The 20,198-nt window shown below is 36.3% G+C and overlaps 1 protein-coding gene across 1 annotated transcript in view; it reads right to left on the bottom strand.

Annotated features, from left to right (window-relative positions):
• Nucleotides 1-9,743: 9,743 nt before the first annotated feature.
• Nucleotides 9,744-20,198, bottom strand: part of luzp2 (leucine zipper protein 2) — a 175,045-nt gene continuing 164,590 nt past the window's right edge. Inside the window, exons 11-12 of the mRNA XM_023332965.1 lie at nucleotides 19,182-19,253; nucleotides 9,744-9,981 (exon numbers count right to left, since the gene is read on the bottom strand). Coding sequence (XP_023188733.1) covers nucleotides 9,874-9,981; nucleotides 19,182-19,253 — 180 coding nt within the window. The 3' untranslated portion in view covers nucleotides 9,744-9,873. The remainder of the gene's footprint in view (nucleotides 9,982-19,181; nucleotides 19,254-20,198) is intronic.

The following is a 20,198-nucleotide window of genomic DNA, read 5'->3' as shown; positions in this document are numbered from 1 at the left end:
AAGAAAATACAATAAAATTGCATACTAAATCAGCTTCAATAATAGAGATACATCTACAAATGCAAATTTAGATTTTGCGTTGCAGTAAAAAGACCTTTGCATTAAAAATAGCAGAAGGCTTTAAATTAAGCCATTAAGTATATTGATTTTGAAAAACATTAGGATATGAGCTCTTTTCTCAAATCTTCATTGTGGTAAGATCATGTAAATATTTCTTATATTGATGAAAACTCAACAGTATGTGTTGCCGGTTTGCTCAGCTGGTCAGAGTGTGGTGATAATACCACCAAGGTCACGGGTTCAATCCCCATATTGGCGAATTGAAATCTACACTATTCAGAGAATCAACACTTCAAAAAAGCAGTAGACTTTAAATTAAACCATTATGCATATTGATTTTGAAAAACATTAGAATATCACTGCTTTTGTCAAGATCATGTAAGTTTTTCATACATCAATGAAAACTCAACATTATGTGTGGCTGGTTCGCTCAAATGGTCAGAGTGCAGTGCTTATAGTGCCAAGGTCATGGGTTCAATCCCCATACTGGCAAATTGGAATCTACACTCTTCAGAAAATCAACACTTAAAAATAACAGAAAGCTATAAATTAAACTATAATGCATATTGATTTTGAAAGATGTTAGAATATGAGCTCTTTTCTCAAATCTTCATTGTGGTAGTGCCACGTTAGTTTTCTTAAATCCATGAAAACTCAACATTATGTAAGGTAGGTTAGCTCAGATGGATAAGGTGTGGCACTAATAATGCTGAGGTCATGGGTTCAATCCCCATACTGAACAATGAAAATCTAAAGTCCTTGAGACAATCAACACTTCAAAATAAAAAATGGTTCTGAAATAAAATCAATACTTCAAAATAAAAAAGGGTGAAAAATAAAATCAACAATTCAAAATTAAAAAATGGTTCTGAAATAAAATCAATACTTCAAAATGAAAAAGGGTGAAAAATGAAATCAACACTTCAAGATGGAAAATAAAATCAATAAATCAATACTTTTAAATAAAAAAAATGCTGGAATATAAATTTAGCACTTCAAATAAAAAGACTGTAAAATACACCTTTTAAGCATGTTGATTTTGAAAAACTTATTAGCAGTTTTTTTAAAAATCTTCATTGTGGTAAGATCATTATGCACCATTATGCATATTGATTTTGAAAAACATTAGAATATCACTGCTTTTGTCAAGATCATGTAAGTTTTTCTTACATCGATGAAAACTCAACATTATGTGTGGCTGGTTCGCTCAAATGGTCAGAGTGTGGTGCTTTTAATGCCAAGGTTATGGGGTCAATCCCCATAATGGCCAATTAAAATCAAACTTTTCAGAAATCAACACTTAACCTCATCTAGAGATTCCAGTGAGTGGGCTCATAAGTGTTCAGGGTGGACTTTCACTTTGTGGAATTGTGTTATGGTTAGCAAAATTAATATTCCATATTCCTTTTGAAAAAAAAAGGCAAGATGAAAATGTTCCTCTCAGACTGTTACCAGTGGAAGAACCCAAAAGCTAAGATCTAATAAAATGGGATTTGACGAGTTCTCTTTGTAAAGCACATTTTTCTGATGCCAGCATTAATGTACATTTTGATAATACTTAAGAGCAGAAGATTCCACCTCGGTATAGATATATTTTTCAACAATGAATTCTAGCTTTCTGCATTTCAAAGGCATTGCTGTAAAGGCAAAGTTAATGGGTACTTGACAGGCCTGCCTGCAGCCCTGAAGTGTCACATTAGAAGGTATATGATAAACAAATAAACAAAAATGATTATTTGCTTTTGCAAATGTTAACCCCTTTTTACTGGATGAATGAGACAAAATAAGGTCTGAAACACCCTATTGCTCAACATCCCCAAGGCTAAAATGTCTCTAGTTTGAAGTGTTCTGCGAATAAATTAAACCTCACAAAGCAGGATAAACATTTCTATTACATCTTGTTTGTAATGAAAGCTTGCCCGAAATATACAAACTTACAATAACATTGACTTGTTAGTGAAAAACAATGCCTTCCAATATCAAGGTTCTTAAAAACTTTTAAACAGTTCTTGTTTATTTCACATCTGTCTGACATTATCCATACTTTGGTTCCCTTAAGCTCCAAACTCAAGCTGGAGAAGGTGATGACTGAAGGAAAAAGACAAACTATGTCAAATAAAACAAGAGAACAACAAATGGAGAATTGTTTATGTTAAGATACATATCTTTCTATGTGATCAAAACCAAAGGCTGACCCAAAATGATTTGTCCAAAGTATATTTCCTTATTATTTTTTATGTTTATATTCAAACATAAGTCTCTGAAAAAAGCAGAGAGCGGAACCAACCCAGAAAGGCAAAAACAGAATAACTGCAACATGTTGACATTGTTTTATCTAGAAACCTTCTGATGATTTGGTTTTTATTGTGATATACAGAGAACACCTATTATAGGGAATCTGGGATCAAATTCTTAAAAGTAAGAGAGAGAAAATGTAGCAAACATTCCAACACAGAGTTCTGCAGCTCACCAGAATATTTCCTTTAAAGAAATCAGGATTGGATGAAATGCATGAATTGCTACAACCAAATAATATTTATTTTCAAAAAAACTTTTGGTTCTATTGACTGAATGCTGCTTAAAATATTAGATGGCATTTTAATCAATCTAAATTTGACTCAGTTATGCTACTTAAAATGTATTTGCATATTTGTTTTTCTGTCTTTTGTTGCAGGTGAATGAAATGCAAATTTCTGTCCTCTCTCTGAAGTCCCTTGACAATCTTTGAATTCAATTTCCTACCTTTGATGGATTATTAAATCCTACAACTACAGCCCACATCCCATTCTCATCAAAAAGAAGCTGCATCAAATTGGCTCAATGAAAGACAGCTTTGACTTTCACATTTCATTTGAGATGGCAAATAGTCAAGAATCCACACACAGAATAGTAAGCAGAGAGGAGATGTTTAACCTTTCAAAATACTTTGGGGGTAAATTGCATTTAAAAGGTCATTTTTATTAGTTGTGAGAGGGCCACTGGCACCAGACCAGGTCAAAAACAGATCCTATAATCGTCCTGGTCACAAGCTACTGACATTTTAATTCAGTCCTGGAAGAGCTCTCAACTCAGGAAGCTCAAGGGTTTTGAGGTAGGTTACACCAAATGTCATTTTTCACTCACACGTGCACGCCCACATTCACAAACACACAGAAAATAAAAAGCTGTAGATCAGCATTTTCTTACTCACATTTATAAACATAGGAATACTTCAAGTGGAAAGGCACAAAGATTCAGTTTATGTGTCTTGATGACAACTCTTAACCTCCTTGAAGAAACTGAGTACGATTTGTAAAGCTGGTGCTGCAGAAATAAAAATGGATATAGGTTTGTTTTTACCATTCAAGGTCACGGGAAATGGTGGATATCTTTCCTCCATAATCCTTATATCCTCATATCTGATATCACAGCTCAAATATCCAAATGTTTTCAGCATAGGATGATGGCAGGGCTTTTAAGGTCATTACTAGAAAAGAATACACGAAAAGTCTCCTATTGCTTATTGGTTCATTGTTTAGCCAATGTTTAACAGCTTAAGTGACCAAAATATATTTTGTGATGTGACAAAAATGATTTAAAAAATGTAATCACGCCTATACTGAATGAATCCAACATTGTTATGAGCCTTAATTGCACAATGTTTGTGTGTAGAACTAAAGAAACAAATGTATGTCTGACACCTATTATGTAATCTGATTGACATCAGTGCACAACGTCGAGCAAAAACTTAAGGCAGTAGCAAAAATCTGAGTGCACTGGTTTCTGAAGGCTGTCGAACAGATGAAATATATTTACTTTATATTATACTTCTGCTCAGGAAGCAACAAATTTTCCAGCTGCAGACAGTCTCTTGGGACTTCTTACCATCAGCATTAACCAACAAAAGGTTAACATGCACAGGTGATACTGACCTGAAACAGGTGCCTACACAGATGTCTTGCTTCTACTAGTTTCTTACTCAATTTAATGAATTTTACATTGTTTTTAAGTGTCTTGCATAAGTCACATCAAGTAAGTGAGGCTAATTAAGAGCTACTGTAGTTGTTTAATGCCCCTCCTTTGCCTGGTTTTATCTATTTTAACAGAACTAAAGTCCCTTTCTCCTGTCGCTTTTATCTCAATTATTTTCTATACATGCGTACTGCACAAAAATATAAAAGAAAACTAAAATAAAGAAAAATAAACACATTTAGGCAAACATTGCATTTTGTTTTCAAATGCAGCAATAAAACCCATCTTTGAGGAGATAGAAAATGTATTGTTTTACAGTATAATTCACAATATATGAATTTATTATATCCCCTTATGCTACTAATCAGTCACTTCTAGTAGCCTCTCAGCCACTCCAAATGCAAAAAAAGCATAATTTTTCTGCCCATTGCAGAGGCCAGGACTGCAAAGCATAGCCTTGCTATGTTTATATCCCAGTAGGTGTCAAAGTCAAGAGGCAATGCCCCAGGCAATAAATTCCAATTAAATGCTCATTGAACCGTTAAATGTAAATTACATTATTTTCAGTTAACTCCAGACTAAATATGAGTTTCTGTATGGTTATTTGGGCTCAGTCTAAAATATACTGGCAACTGTGCATAAAGATTCTAAATATCTGGCATACACTCTATGGTACACTATGGGAGGAATGTGCCAATAATCTTTTATCTGAACTCCAAACATACATATTGAATGCTACCTTAAAACCAAAACCTGCACCCCAGAAATAATAATGTAAAATAAGTAAAATTGACTTTTTTGAGCTTTAAATAATATTATAATGTTATTCTCTCATCCAAAACATACCTGAAGTATTGCTTTGAGAAATCCTCGAATGTCCCATTGCATTCAGACTAGCAGCGCAGCAACTGGAAAACAGCTGGTGGAAGTATACATCTACTGAGCTTATCATGTGAACTACTGAACTTCTCAATCCAAGTGTTGTGCTTTAGTAGAAGTCAAAAAATATTATAATTGCTTAAGGCAATTATAATATACTGCATGTTCTCCCTGTGCACGCGTGGGTTCTCTCCGTGTTCTCCGGCTTCCTCCCACAGTCAAAAACAAGACTTTCAGGTTAACTGGTCTCTCTAAATTCTCCTTAGGTGTGGCTGTGGTAGGCATGTGTATGCGTGTGGGGGTGGGTGTTTGCCTCTGTGTTGCCCTGTGATAGACTTAAGACCTGTCCAGGGTGTACCCTGCCTCTTGCCCATCTCGTCCCAACCCCAATGGGGTAGGGGTGTAAGAAAATGGATTAAGTTTGATATATATGTAGCATATATATATATGCTATATATATATGCTACTGGGGGTAGCATATATATGCTACCCCCAGTAGCATATATAACTGGGGGTAACATTATTGATTGTGCTATAAAATGGCACTATGTGTCTAGAAAACACAAAACACCCCTGGCACCCCTTTAAATGTTTTGGTTTAAAGTGCAGATTAGCCCTATACATATCATACAGTATGGTGGATAGCCTAGGGAGAAGCCATAGCTAAGGCCCCAATATGTTAAAGAGTGCTTTAGCAAGTCTTTTTTTTGCCTGAGGAGGTCAGACTTTTTAACATATATGTATCATCTAAGACACAAGTGCACAGTTGTATGTCTTAGATGAAAATACAGTTATCTATCTATCCATCCATCTATCTGTCCATACAAGTGCATTTTAATAAATTAAAATATTATTGAAAGAATTTAATTCACTAAGCAAAACACATGATATGTGACAGATAAAAGTGGACTCCCAAAATCAAAGAGGTAGGTGAAAGTAAAAGGCTTAACCAAGAACTTTAGCAAATTATGAAAAGATGCATAATATTTCTGAAAGAAATACAATTTAGTTAACACAGATATTTTCATATTCCTTCCTGTCAGTTAAAGGCTTTTACCTCATTTACTGATGAGATGTTCTACTTTGAAGCAGACTTCACTTACCTGCATGAACTGCCTCAACTGAGGATGCATTTTCATCCACTGCCCACTTTACCTTACCATCCCACTACATCAGTTATGCTGGTAAAAATGATATGCACTTTTTGCACTGCTTGGTTTATGCTCATGTTCTCAGTTTACATCACAATTTACTTTTGCTTATAGTTGCTATTTGGTTAGATTTAAACATCCCTGTTTCTTGATGTGACTCAGAAACAGCCTACTTATATGGCTAAGCCAAGCTATGTGGTAAGGCTATGGAAAGTTACCATAGCCAAAATACTTACCATAGTGGTAAGTATTCTGCTATAAAATGTACCCATTGACTGCATTCAGTTAGCACTGCATTGAAATACATGGAAATATACCTCACGATTATATCTTATTTTTCTCTTAAGGTTACTAGCTGATGCTAACATTTTTTCTCTGAATCAGCTAAATCATCAACATTTGATGTAAGTTAAACTTTATAGTTTAAAACATGTCATAAATAATAATCTTGTAAAGTAATGTAATGTAGCAGCAATAAAAATATTAATAAATTTAAAAAAATGCTAGGTGCTTATGCGTGTTCTGTACTGTGTCAGTTAATGTGGAAGTATGGTTCTGGTGTATCGGAGGAACAATCTGTAAATATTATAGGGATGGCCTCTTTATTGGAATCCCTGGTAAGACATGTTAATTTTTTTTAAATATATCTTCATCTTTTATTGTAGCAGTTTTATTGTGCCACTGAAAAATAATTTGAGAAAAAAAGTCCCACAATAGCAAATAATTGTTTTAAGAAAAACTGCAAATATTATAATTAAGTTCTAACTGTCTGCTAGTTTCTAAGAACTTTCTCTTTTCGTATGATGTGATAGATGGGTCTTCTTCTAGGCTACTAAGCTGGATGAATGTCTGAATTTATCTCGCCACCACATGCATTGTGCAAGATGGCAAGAGCCGTAATAAAAAAGACAAAAGTCGCCAAATCTCACTGTTAGAGAACTGCAGTAAAAAGCGTCTTTCTGGGTCGCTTTTCTTTGGGACAACAGTAAGACACTATTTAAATTCCAACAGGTTATATGGGGGGAAAAATATTTTTTTCAATATTTCGCAAGCATTTGGAATTTGCTAAATTAACTAGAGTGATGTGCTTCTGTCATATGTGCCTACAGCAAACATTTCAGTGAAGTCTGGCATGAATATTTAGAAAAGCACCTGATCCCTACTGTTAAGTATGGTTGAATATACTTGACAATTTAGGTCTGTATCTCTTCCAAAAGTCACCAATGACGAGATGAGTTTTTTTGAAAAACTAACAGTATAAAGAAAAAAAGAACAATTTCTCTTAGTAAACTTCAGTTCAATTCAACTGAAAACATTTTATTTTCAAAGCCCTGATTTACAGCAAATGTAATTTAACGGCATTCTACAAAACAAATAAACCCAATTTATATACAGATATTACATTGGCATGTTATATGACATTAGTGACTCAAAACAATTTGTTAATGTTGTAGATATAGCCTCATATTAATAAGCACATTTTAGTCTCCCATACTAAATGCTGTGTTAAAAGACTGGATCACTTCAAAACAAAGTAGACAAACCTCTGACACGCTGTTGCTGCTAAGCGAGCTGCAACATTACAAGGACACTTCTTGCTGAAAATATCAGAATAAAAGCACTTTGCACTCATTTACCTACTAGGCTTTGTCTTTGTCATTATGTTGTAATGCCTACCTTAAATGTGAAAATCTTTACCACATTGTTCATGAGAACAATGAGGTTTTGTTCTCATTTAAAACCTGAGAACAAAGGTTTTAAATGTAGAGTTAGAAAATTGTTTCCCCATATCATTAAAATTTCTCCAACTCAGAAGAAAAATCTTGAAACCCTATTTAGCGTGAAAATAGCTCTACAGATAAGTAGACAATATGAAGACATAAATAAACAGGTGTTAATTGTGTCATTACAAAACAAAAAGGTTCTGATTCATTCACAGATCCAAAATGACCTTTCATGTTGTGACCTTAGAGCATAACTGCCTACATATGCCTAATTAGAAGCTTGAGGCCTGACTGAATTGGGTGTGAAAGACTTGAGACTTGACTTGGAAAAATGGCTTGAAAATCTCTGCCAACTGGTATAAAGTTTTCTATTTAAAGGAACCCAGTTGACTGCATCAAGTGACGACGTTTCAGCAAACACTGAGCAATCACAATGTTTTCAATGTGGCAACACTGAACTGTGTGGTATTTCCTTATTCAGTTAGCCAAGAAATGATCAAAAATGATCAACAAAAATTTTAATCATCAAAAACAAAACAACTTTCAAAACCGCCATCTCAGCCAACAAATCTAATCCTACAGAAAACTTGTGGGGTGAGCTGAGATGATGCAGGCTTTAGAGTGGACTCAACATACTGGACGATTTAGAGAGATTGTGCAAAGAATAATGGTTAAAGATTCCGATCATAACATAACATTTAAAAAAAAAAGTCAGCACTCAATTTGAACACTGGCATCTTCTTAAATGTTTAGTGTAAGATTATGTAACTGCAATCAAAAATAGGTTTACTTTATGACCTTTTAACCAAGGATGTTTATATATGTAGTGAACATTGTACCAAGGGTCTTCAAATCCAGATTTCGAGGTCTGGTGACCTGGAACTTTTAGATATGTCTGCTTTAACACAGCTGTTTCAAATAATGAGTCATTGGCAGGTCCCCAGAGACCTTTTTTGCAGGAGGTGATTCAGCCATTTGATTCAGGTGTGTTGGAGAAGAGGTACATCTAAAGGTTATAGGCTACTAGACCTGAAGACCTGGATTTGAAGACTTCTGGAACAATTCATTCTAAAAGGTTTTGAAAAAAAAAAACATATTTCCTTGACTTTGTTAGGATTATTACTCTGTATTTCTGTTTGAAAATATTTCTGAATGCTTAACAGTTAGGTCATTATCTTTTGGGAGAAGAGGTGATACTTTCTATACATGCGCTTTAGCTGCATGCATAGAAAGTATAGCATGCTGTTAGTATGCAGAGAGTGCAAAACCTGAGTCAGGATTCATTTCTTGGATCACAAACAGGCTCACTCGTTTCTTTCCCACAAATCACCATTTATTCTTCACACATTTACTGAAAATTACAGTTTATTTAAAGGACACAGGAAGGTCAGATAACACAGATACATGTAGCTAGGAGTTACTACTCAGTGCATGGCACATTCTCAGGGAGACGACCCATTGTGAGTCTTTGGCTCTTTGCCTCAGGAGTGTTAAAGGCAGAAAGAGTGCTGAATATTAAACGTTGAACAGTTGGCCAGCCAACTTGAGCCTTTATATTTCAAAATGTGGAGTAAATTAACCTTGCTACAATGAGTGACAAACAATATTCTAAGTTGGGTAGTAGTAGTAGTAATAATAATAGAAGTACTTTTTTTGTCAATTGATATACTTATCACAGGAAACAGTGTCAGACCTCACCAGTGCAAAGGGTATTTCTAGAAAGATCACACATTTAGAAAGCAGTGTCCTCACTTATAATAAAACTCAGAGAATTAAACAACAAATGAACAATCATGAAACAAGTTACCAGTGCCACTGCTACCTTTGAAAAGAATATCTAAACGCATGCCATTTTACTATGACGGTTGTCAGATGACAGTTTGAAATTTGTTGACAGTTCCAGTGTCTCAGCCTTCTCTAACAATGCTCATATGCATATGTCTTGCTCTTTGTGTGTTTGGCTATGTTTGTGTGTGTGTATTTTAAAAAGTAAGCGTGTAAGTCAAAATGTGTGGGCGCACGTTTTTCCTTGTAGGCGTGCGCAAGTGTGTGCTCTTAGAAAGATCCTCCAGGCGATGCAGGCTGCTCTGCGATGACATGCTGTCTGCTCAGTTGTATTCGTGGAGCTTTGTCTTTTTGCTGCTCTCGCCGTCTGCATCCTTATTGTCGTGTGACAGCTTTGTGTCAAGTTGTTCACTCTGCACCTGGTCCTTTTGCTGTTGAGTTACAAAAAAGGTTTACATTAGAAAAGACCGAAAGGATTCAGTTCTCCAGAACAGAGGTGAATATAGTGTTGATTAGAGGAGATAGAGCCATAGTCAGACTCCTCTAAATAAGGCTTGGAACACTCTGAATGAGGAAAAAGAAATATCAGGCTGCAGAGATAAATCATTTAGAAATTTCATGCCACCAAGATGTGAGGTGGAAGGGAAGTTAAAGCAGACCTGTAAAATAAAGGCATGTTCTTCTGTAAACAGAATTCTTAGAATAGTCCTGAAATGGTCTTGTTATGACCTAGTCATACCAATTACAATCATCCAGCCCAGCCCTGATGGTTTTTTTTCTCCCCTCCAGGGGATCTTTTGTGGGCTCTAGTGTCCCTTATATGAAAGTAGGCTGCCAGGAAAGGGGGAAGACATGCGGCAAATATCGCCGGGTCCGGGAATCGAACCCGTGACAGCCGCGTCGAGGCCTCCAGGCCTCCAAACGTGGGTCGCGCTATCCCCTACGTCACCACACCCCAGCCCTGATGTTTATAGGACATGAACATTACATTGTTTTTTTGCTGTCAGAATTCAACTACAAACCATTCTGGAGCAAACTACAGCAAAATCAGATCCTCAACCTATGAAAAGAACAAATCTTAAAGTACAGCAAACGGAAAACCAAAGTGATATTGCAAAAAGGGAAATCTTGTTACAAAACTGAATTTCTCTGATTGTCTCTTTAATTCAGTTTTGTAACAAGATCTCCCTTTTTGTAATATCACTTTGGTTATAAAGTAAAAATTGAACTTGTCCACAATTTTCTTGAGAAAAGGGGCACAAATCTGTGTTCTTTGCCATTTCAGTAAACGTTTTGTCCATCTTATAAAACAAACCGATGAAAAGAAAAACATTATTTTGATAAAATATTTGATTCAAAATCTTTTCTGATCTGATTTTATTTAAGACGGAACTCAAAGGTAAGAAATCAATCTTATGTCTTTTAAAGAGCATTAGAAAGTGGGGTATTAGGTAATTATATCTATATAAAGTCAAACTAAACCTAGATGACATAAAAACAAAACAGACACTCTTATAATTTCACAAGTAAGGATGAATAATTGCCACAAACGTAGAGCTAGTTTAAGCAATGGGTCTGATCTTTTGTATAGCAAATAAGTAGTTATGAATTCCTAAAAGCTGTCCTAAAATGAGTTCACAATTCTTCATAACACTCATATTTGGAAATGATTGCAAGCCTGGAATGCTCACAATCTGAGAACAGTCTCTTACCCAGCTGCCTAATTGGAGGCTACAAATCTTTTGCCAACTTCAGCTCGTAAGAACAACAAAACTAGCTTGATTTCCATTTACCCTCAAACCCTAACTTGAAGAATACATAAGAAAGGTTAGCATGCACCTTTTGAACACATACCTGTATCTAATTAGGTAAATTAGAAGAGAAAATCTAAAGGTGAAGTTGTTTAATATTTTCTTAAAAGGATCCACAATTAGTTGTAACAATAGATTTTATTTGGGAAATATTTATTTTAGATGTAAAAACAATACAGTAATAATACTGTAGGTTATTTGTTGTTATACATTTTAAGAAAATATTGTCACAGAAATGTCGCCATGTTGTTCACACTGCAATGCATTCTGGGTAAATGATGTGCAATGGTCCAACTGCCTGACTTTCTCCAGCCAAATCAGTGATGAGTAACATTATTAAGCCTTTTTGATTTGAATTGGAGCTCTTTGAAATCGATCGGAATGTAGAAACCACAGAAGGTGATGATGACCAAATGGAGGAAGAGGACAGAGTTGGTTGTAGGAGCTTGCTGCAGCTGCTGCCTTCAGTTTCATAAATGAAACAATGAATGACACCTACCTCTGGTTGGACCGATTGATCGGTAAGTAATTCTATAGCTCTGTGTCGGTTCGGCAACAGCTGTTTAGGGTCCGAACTTGGGCCGGTGTTGTAGTGGTTTCACATTCAGTAACGTGTTCTAGCTCAGTTAGTATTTCCAGTAGCAATAGCTCTGTTAGCGCTGCTTGTTTTTGATGTTTCTCCCAGCATCTGTAGAGCAGTGTCTGGTTTGGCAACACTGTATAGGGTCAGGTGGGGTCTGGTAACAGCTGTATAGGGTGGCTTTGGTCTGGTCGGATCAGTGGTGTTAGTACCGGAGACAGTATAGCTCCTGTTAGCATCTCAAAGAGTCTTCGTAAATCTTGTTGGTACAATAAATGTAAAGGGCACAGATTAAGTCCTTTGGTAGTTGTTTTCTGTTCCGTCTCTCGCACTGCGCTCTTCTTTCTTTCATGTGGGAAATTATCCAGATTTGCCTCACTTTTTTCGTTTCTCTTTTCTTTTTTCTTTTTTTAATTGCAGCCAATAGTGACACAGTGTGGCATTATCTAAAATTACACCAGGCAAACGTGATATGATAAAGAACTACTAAGATAAAGTTAGCCTTCCTATGTTTACTCTGTAGATTCCAGTACAGAATGGTCCATTATGCATCATCAACCCATCGGTGAAAAAATGGCGACCTCCATGGGTGAAAAATATAACAAAAGATGCATATTTGTGAAATAGTTATGAGTGTTGGCGTATCACAAACAGCATTTTTTTAGTTAATACTAAAATTACAACATACTTACACTAACATATTCAACCAGTCGTGGATTCCTTTAAAAACTTGATGATATTTTGTAATGTCTGATTTTCCATTTAGTTACGCTAAAGTAAACACCAGGTAAATAAAATTATTTGACTATTTTGTAGAACTTGTTAGGAGTTGTTTTGTTGGCTTGCCATATGGAAGCAAACCAACAAAAAGCACTCTCTTTTTGATATAGACGGTGAGTGAGTATGAGAGGGAGAAAGGGATAGAGAGGAAAATGCTGCAGTAAACTGAGCTGTTTCTGAAGGTCTGTAGGATGTGAATTGCACAATTGTTTTTATTTAAAAAGTAGGAAGAAATTAATAGTAAAGACAATAGATGCTTTAATTAGTCTGATTCCCCATCAAACTTTCTTATGTATGTATAAATTGTACCATCTGTAATTCTGTTTGAGTAGCTTCTGTTTAGAAATTACATTTTCATTTGATGGAATCAAGTTGAAAAGTTATTGTAAGACTAAACGCTATTGATGAGTGCCCCAAATCTATGTGGACACATGAGCTAATAGGGTATTTTAGCAGGTTTCTTAAAGGTGTATCTTGGAAATTAGAATAGCAAAGAAATTTTATTTTTCCAGTATTATAAAGTGAATTATATAGTCACATTACTCAAAGTTTTGTATATTTCAAGTGTTAATTGCTGTTAATTTTGGAGATTGTGGCACAAGTCACAATCTCCAAAATAGGATAGACTGCTGATGTGATCTGCCCAGCAGTCTTGACACCTTCCACCAGGGACCTAAGTTTTAAAAGGTCACTGGTTCTTGAGAGCTGTATCCAAACAAAATAATTTAAAATTCAGTTGACGGAAAAGCGTTATAGAAAAAGGTGCACAAACTAAACAATAATTTATCTTGTGAGGCAAAGCCCATTCAGGAATTGCAGCGAGATTTTAAAGACATCATACACAGATTCACCCAGGACATGGGCTATGTTCCTCTTGGTAAATCAACTTCTTTTTTCAGATTAAATTTTGTATTTAATTTGGAAATTAAGAGATCCAGAGGGAGAGTGGAGAGGCACAGGACCCAATCTGCTTGGTATCAAGTATACAATTTCTATAGGAAATGATGATTTGGGGAACAACTCCAAGACAGAAAATACTTCATACCTTCATACGTGCTTTAATAGCCATGGGTTCACTGGACTAAATTCCCCAGCAAACTGACCTTAACCCCAAAAATAATCTATGGGGTATTGCGGAGAGGAAGATGAAAGGCACCATACCTGAAAATGTAAGTGAGCTATTAAAGCAACCTGGACTTCTTCGACACTTCAGCAGTCCCAGAGGCTACAGTAATCCCTTCTAATCGAACCCTGTCCAAGTATTGAATGTCTGTATTGTACAGTACACTTATATACATTTCAGTAGGCCAGAATTTCTGTGTAAAAAAATATTTTAATATTGGTCTCATGTGATATTAACATTTTCTGAGAAACAAAGTTTAGAATTTTCATTAGTTGTAAACCATAACAATCAGAACTAAAGCAATACTTGAAATATATCACTCTGTGTGTATTGAATTTATGTTATTTATAAGTCTTGCATTGTGAAACAGTTCACTGAAACTGAAACTGCTTTACCTAATGTAAATTATAGCATGGGCTGTTAGATTTGGACAATTTCTTTCTCTTTGCTTCTCTAATTTCGCCATGTTCAGCAGTACAATGGCAATTTAAATATTTCTGAAATGTAAAGCAGTTTTTAAATATTAATTCAGGCTCTCTGATACTAATTGTTTTTTTTTAAGTAAGCATTTTAGAGCTTGCATTGATAGGAAGCATATATGCACTGATCTCTAGCAGCTTCAAATCGAGGCCAGTGGTATCAGCTCCTTTTGGTGAATGACTTCCTTAGATAAATGACAGTTTGTGCAATGCTGTGTACTTTACTATGGATGGTGAGAAGTGTTTCACCCATAAATTATTGATGTGGAAACTCTGGCTGCTTTGTTTTTTTTTATTATTGTTTGCTGCTTGTGTGTCTAAATGCTGTGCACCCAATTTAACCATCACATCCTCTTAGTGTAGGATGGAGGAGAACTTCCAAGCTGATGATGTGCAATTGTGTTGGGTTTTCATGTTACAGAGGTTTTCCTGGCGTGCTATGAAAAAATCATAAAACTTGCACAAAATAGTGTTAGTTCTGTTGCAGGGTTTTAATCCAAAGCTTGCAGTTATGCATGGACTTAATCTTGTTGACTAAAAAAAGAGGTCACTACTCACGCTGTGCATTAGTGAACAGAACTCAAAGTTCTTATTAACGGATGTAACATCTAAGCATTACAAATTAAAAAAGTCACTTTGAAAACATGTGTTTCTCTAATTTGTGTCTATAGTTCACAACACATTAAAACTGAATCTTTATATTTTTGTGATTCGAGTTCAGGATCCAGAGCAGCCTTCTTTTCCATTTTAATAATTTAAGTCATCTTTGGCAATGACAGAGATGACACATAGACTCTGAAAAAGAAAATTCTCCAAGCATCTGTTTAGTGCTCACCAGTGTCACTTCAGAGAATGCCTTGAGGCTTGCTGACTGCTAAGAAACAGAGTTACACACGGCTCTGCTTGGCAGTAGACTGTAGATTAAATGTTCATCTTGAAACAAAATGCAAGAAAAATGGCAGATAAAAATGAGTAGTATAGGTCCTACCAAATGATACAAGCTAAACTGAAAGGTACATCTAATTTTCACCTAATTCTACTGGAAAATTGGGCATTTCACTTAGTTATGAGGATTCCTGACAACAAACAGCACTGTGTGCTTTGGTATTTCCTTTTTTTTCTATATGTCTTATTTATCAGCAGTACAACTCCCCTAAGCACACCCGGGTATAAGTAGCTTTTTTCATTTATTCATAAAATAAATACATAAAAACTCTACTGCAAATCCACATCGAGTGTGGCTTGTACAAAAGTATTCATAACCCTTTAATGACTACAGCTTCATTACATTTATATACAACACAAAGTAGCACATAACTGTTATGTAAAAGTTTCCAAGATGGCGGCGCCCAAAATGGCTGCGGCTGCATGGGCTCTCGACAACTTGCGAGTATTTGAGCAAAATACGCCGCCTACAACGCTACAAACTTTGCATCCACTCAGTAAATTAGCATATGATCGCCAGCGTCTGCTGGAATTACGATCATCAAATGATTTCGGACTCTTAAATACGACTACACTGGAGTGTTTACGTGACCTCAGAGTGCTACGGAAGCAAGATCCAGCGGCCCGCAGCGAGGCGGACTCGCCTAGCAGCACTAGCCGGAGGAGGAGAAAGCGAAGGCGGTGCAACCGGCAGCGGAAGCGCGGCTGTCAAAGTGGACTAACAGCTAAGCTAAACGCTAACCCCCACAGATCGCTGCTTCCTTCCATCTTCCTCTCCAACGTCCGCTCTCTGGACAACAAAATAGACCATCTGCAACTAGAACTGTCTTCAAAGAGAGAGTTGAGGAACTGCTGCGCTCTTATTCTGACGGAGACATGGCTCAACTCGTCCATACCGGACAACGTTGTTAGCCTGGAGGGGCTCGCTACATTCTGCGCAGACAGGAGCAGCGCTCTCAGCGGTAAAACCCAAGGAGGGGGGCTGTGTAATTGCATCAACAACAACTGGTGTAAAAATGCCATGACTGTTGCCAGTTACTGCTCCCCGGACATCGAGCTTCTGACTGTTAACTGCAGACCATTCTACCTGCCCAGGGAGTTTACTGTGGTTAGCATCACTGCTGTGTATGTGCCCCCCAGTGCTAACACTAAAGAGGCTATGAGTGTTCTCTACCGGACCATCAGTGATTTGCAATCCTCACACACAGAAGGCGTTTTCATCATTGCTGGGGATTTTAACCAGGCCAACATGAAGTCTGTTCTCCCTCACTTCAACCAGTATGTGAATTTTCCAACCAGGGGAGGAAATACTCTAGACTTGGCCTACACCAACATCAAAGAAGCATTCAGAGCAGCCCCCCGCCCCCACCTTGGCTCTTCAGATCACCTATCTGTCATGCTAATTCCTGCATACAAGCCCCTGCTGATCAGAACAAAACCTACAGTGAGGCAGGTGAGAGTGTGGACTGAGGGGGCCATGGAGGCACTTCAGGACTGTTTTTTTTTTTTTTTAAATCTGGAAAGTGAGTTGTGCATTTATTTTCTGCCCCATAAGTAAACATTGTTATAGAACTAACTTTTGCTGTAATTGCAGCTACAAGTATTTTGGGTGTTTCTCTATCAGCTTTGCAAAACTACAAACTTGCATTTTTGTCACTTCTGATCTGCCTGTATGTTCAGGTTTGTCGTCCTGCTGGAAGGTAATCCTCTATTTATTACAAAGGTCCTTTGCAAGTTCTGAATTAGTTTCAAAATTATCACAACTAAAACTCCAGTGTTTTGCTCTTAAGGTTTACAACTTTAGTTTGTACTACTTTGTACACCAAAAAGTATAGACGTGCAAGAGCAGATTCTGTCATAGCTCTATTATTGAACTAATTCTGTTGTAGCTCTTACACACTACAAATAAATAATAAAAACAGGCTAACTTGTACAACTTTTAGGAATATGTGAGGTAGGAAGTATGTGGCAGCATGCTCAACAGTTTTAAAAAATGTTACACCTGTGTTTACAAATGCTGGGAAAATGTTAGACTCTCAAATTCCAACCCATTAAATGAGTAATAAATTTTGCTGCAAAAGACTGAAGGCATTTTATTGTTCAAGTCATTAACATATGTATTCTTACAAGCAATTCCTGCAGAATAAAAAGCTTGTCAAACTGAAAAATTAATCTGAATTCTTTTAGTATGAATGGCAAGTAGTTTATGTGGATCTTCAGACTAAAATTCACTCAATTTTATCCAGTCCCGAGTCACGCTATGCCATTTTTCTTTGTCCACCCTTCAAAGAACATCTTCACATCAAGCTAGAAGCCTCTCAAGTTTTCAGTCTCATAAATCGAACATGAGGACACATAATGAAGGTAGACTGACTGAAACGAAGAGCGCCTTGATGCAGATTGATCCGCAGGGACCGGAATGCAAATTACGACTAATCACATTGTTTACTACACCCTGAATGGCAAAAGGGCTGTGAATGAGGGATGTGGGAAAGAGTTGATTGTAGGCTTGCTGTGGTAAGCCAATTTGAAAAATTTCCCTTGCAATAAAGGAAATACTGAAAAGGTTTGGAAAGCAGGGAAATATGTTACATATCACTTTTGCAAAAAGATGTAGGCATTTATATTTGTCAAAATTAGACTTTTAATTTATAAATATTTTTCTGTAATTTTGTTTTTGACTTAAAAAAAAGAAAAAAGAAACTGAATCACTTCATGTAGACTGACTCTTTTATGCTTCTGCATCACATAAAATAACACATCCCTTTCTCCACACTGACCGCCCAGGCTCCCCTGACATGAAGACAAAAAACAAAACAAAACATGCTTTCTAGCATAAAACAAACCAACACTCAAATGTGTCCATTGGAACTGTGTCAAAATGTTCTTGAATTCTAGGCATGCGTGTTCTAAATATGGACTTCTGCCACTTGGAATGGGAGACAGTTGCTCAGTTCCGACGTATTGCACTGCATTTAAAATTAGATGCATTGTTTTGCCATCTGCCAAACAGGTGTGACTCAGTTCAATAATAGATTGACGGAGACAACTATGCATAGAATTTGGCAGACCATTGAAAATCACACTACAGAGATGTCACTGGCACATTGAGTGTTGGATTTGACTGGATTGGTAGTCTTTTCTTATCAATATGATGTAGGTGGTGTTTCTTCTTTTATTTCAATATCTTTTGATTAGCGGTTGCCATCAATTATGTAGTCATCCTGCTAGATAAGTTTAGGTTGTCTTTCCTATAGAAGTCTTTAAAATTGAGTTTAATTGCAGCTTTTGATCTTTGGAATTTTATTTTTGTGTTTTGCTTTATTTTGGTATTTAACTTCTACTCCCACCTTCCTTTTGTGTTCTGTCAGCCATTTCTCCCATTTCCTCATCTCACTTCAGCTACTTGCCTTCCCTCACAGCTACACCTAGTTTCTAATCAACCACCTGCTCCTTGTCAGTAATCAACTCTCCAGCTTCAACAACTCTCATCTCATCAAATCCTATTACTGCATCCAACATGTTTCCTGGTTCATGTTTTCTTGTTCAGGTTCTCCCAGGACATTGAGTTTAGTTTTTTTTTCTTGTCTGCACAGTTTAATTTTGGAACAACTTGTCTGATGTCTTGTCTCTACATTTGGGTCCTTCTCTTTACCATTTTTATGATAATATCATCCTCATGTCCTATAAAGGTTATGATGTAAATAACCAACAGCCTAAATATGGAGGATATGCAATATAATCGCCACAAATGACCATTCTCTCCTCTTTAAATAGCAATTATAAAAAAATGCACTGACTAGGCTAATCGATGATGCAGTAAATTAACCCAAAGCATAAAATAGTCTCTGTAATTAATAATTAGAAAAGTTGTCTATAAAAGTAATGGCAGATGAAGTATTGTATAGCATACCTGAATGTCTGGTAGGCTTTTGCTTCCTGGGGCTGATCCATTCGTCTGATTCTGGAAGCATTCACCTGCGGCCTGTAGGAAACAAACAAGAGCATATAAGTACATTGCAGACAGTGATTGTATCATCTTTCTGTTTAGATTAAAAACTAATGAAGTGAGTATAACCATATTAGTGAGCCAAACGTTTTATCAATAATAATCATTGATTGATTTTTCTTTCACCAGATAGAACTTTGATTTAAGCAAGTAGTTAATCTGTTGGAAATCTAAAATTAAATCTACAAACAATTGATTTTACAGCAGTCAATGTCTTCAGTTTAAAAAAAAAATAATAATAAGGTTGTTGCTAATTACAAAATACAAATGAACAAATTTATATTCTCTTCCCAAATTAAAACAAAACAAATAAGAAGTGAAGGACATAATCTAAAGGAATCTATTAAACAGAAAATCATCTTTCCTGTTTAATAGGCTATTTTATACTGTATTATTATTATTTTCCAAGCTCAGTTATAAAAGGAAAATAAAAACAACCTTACAGCACTTGTGTTTGACTGTAGGGATAGCATTAAATAGGTATTATCTGCAGCTTTCTTTCCTCTGCACACAGTGTAGGGAATTGTGGACAAATAGTTCAATCTTTGTTTCATCAGAAGAGAGAATTTTGCCTCACAGTCTGAGAGGTGTTCAGCTGGCTATTGTCAAATTCCCAGTGGTCTCTCATGTGTCTTTTACTGAGCAATGGCTTCTCCCAGGCCAATCTAACACAAAAGCCTGACTGGTCAAATAATGCATCAATGGCCATCGGTTTGTGAGGTTTCCCCTTCTCCACTGTGGGAAAACGTTTCACTCTAATTACTTAATCTGGCAGGGTAAGCAGATCTAGGAACTCTGTTCTAGATTTCTTTTGATTTCAATAAAGCACATTTTCTAATATTCTTTTGAAGATCTGAACCTTGACACGGTCTTGACATGTCAATTTTGCTACATCACAGCTTGCTCGTAACTCTGACAGTC

The sequence above is a fragment of the Xiphophorus maculatus genome, chromosome 4 (assembly GCF_002775205.1).
Source record: "Xiphophorus maculatus strain JP 163 A chromosome 4, X_maculatus-5.0-male, whole genome shotgun sequence".
Classification (NCBI taxonomy): Eukaryota; Metazoa; Chordata; class Actinopteri; order Cyprinodontiformes; family Poeciliidae; genus Xiphophorus; species Xiphophorus maculatus.
This window is presented reverse-complemented; position numbering and strand designations above follow the sequence as displayed.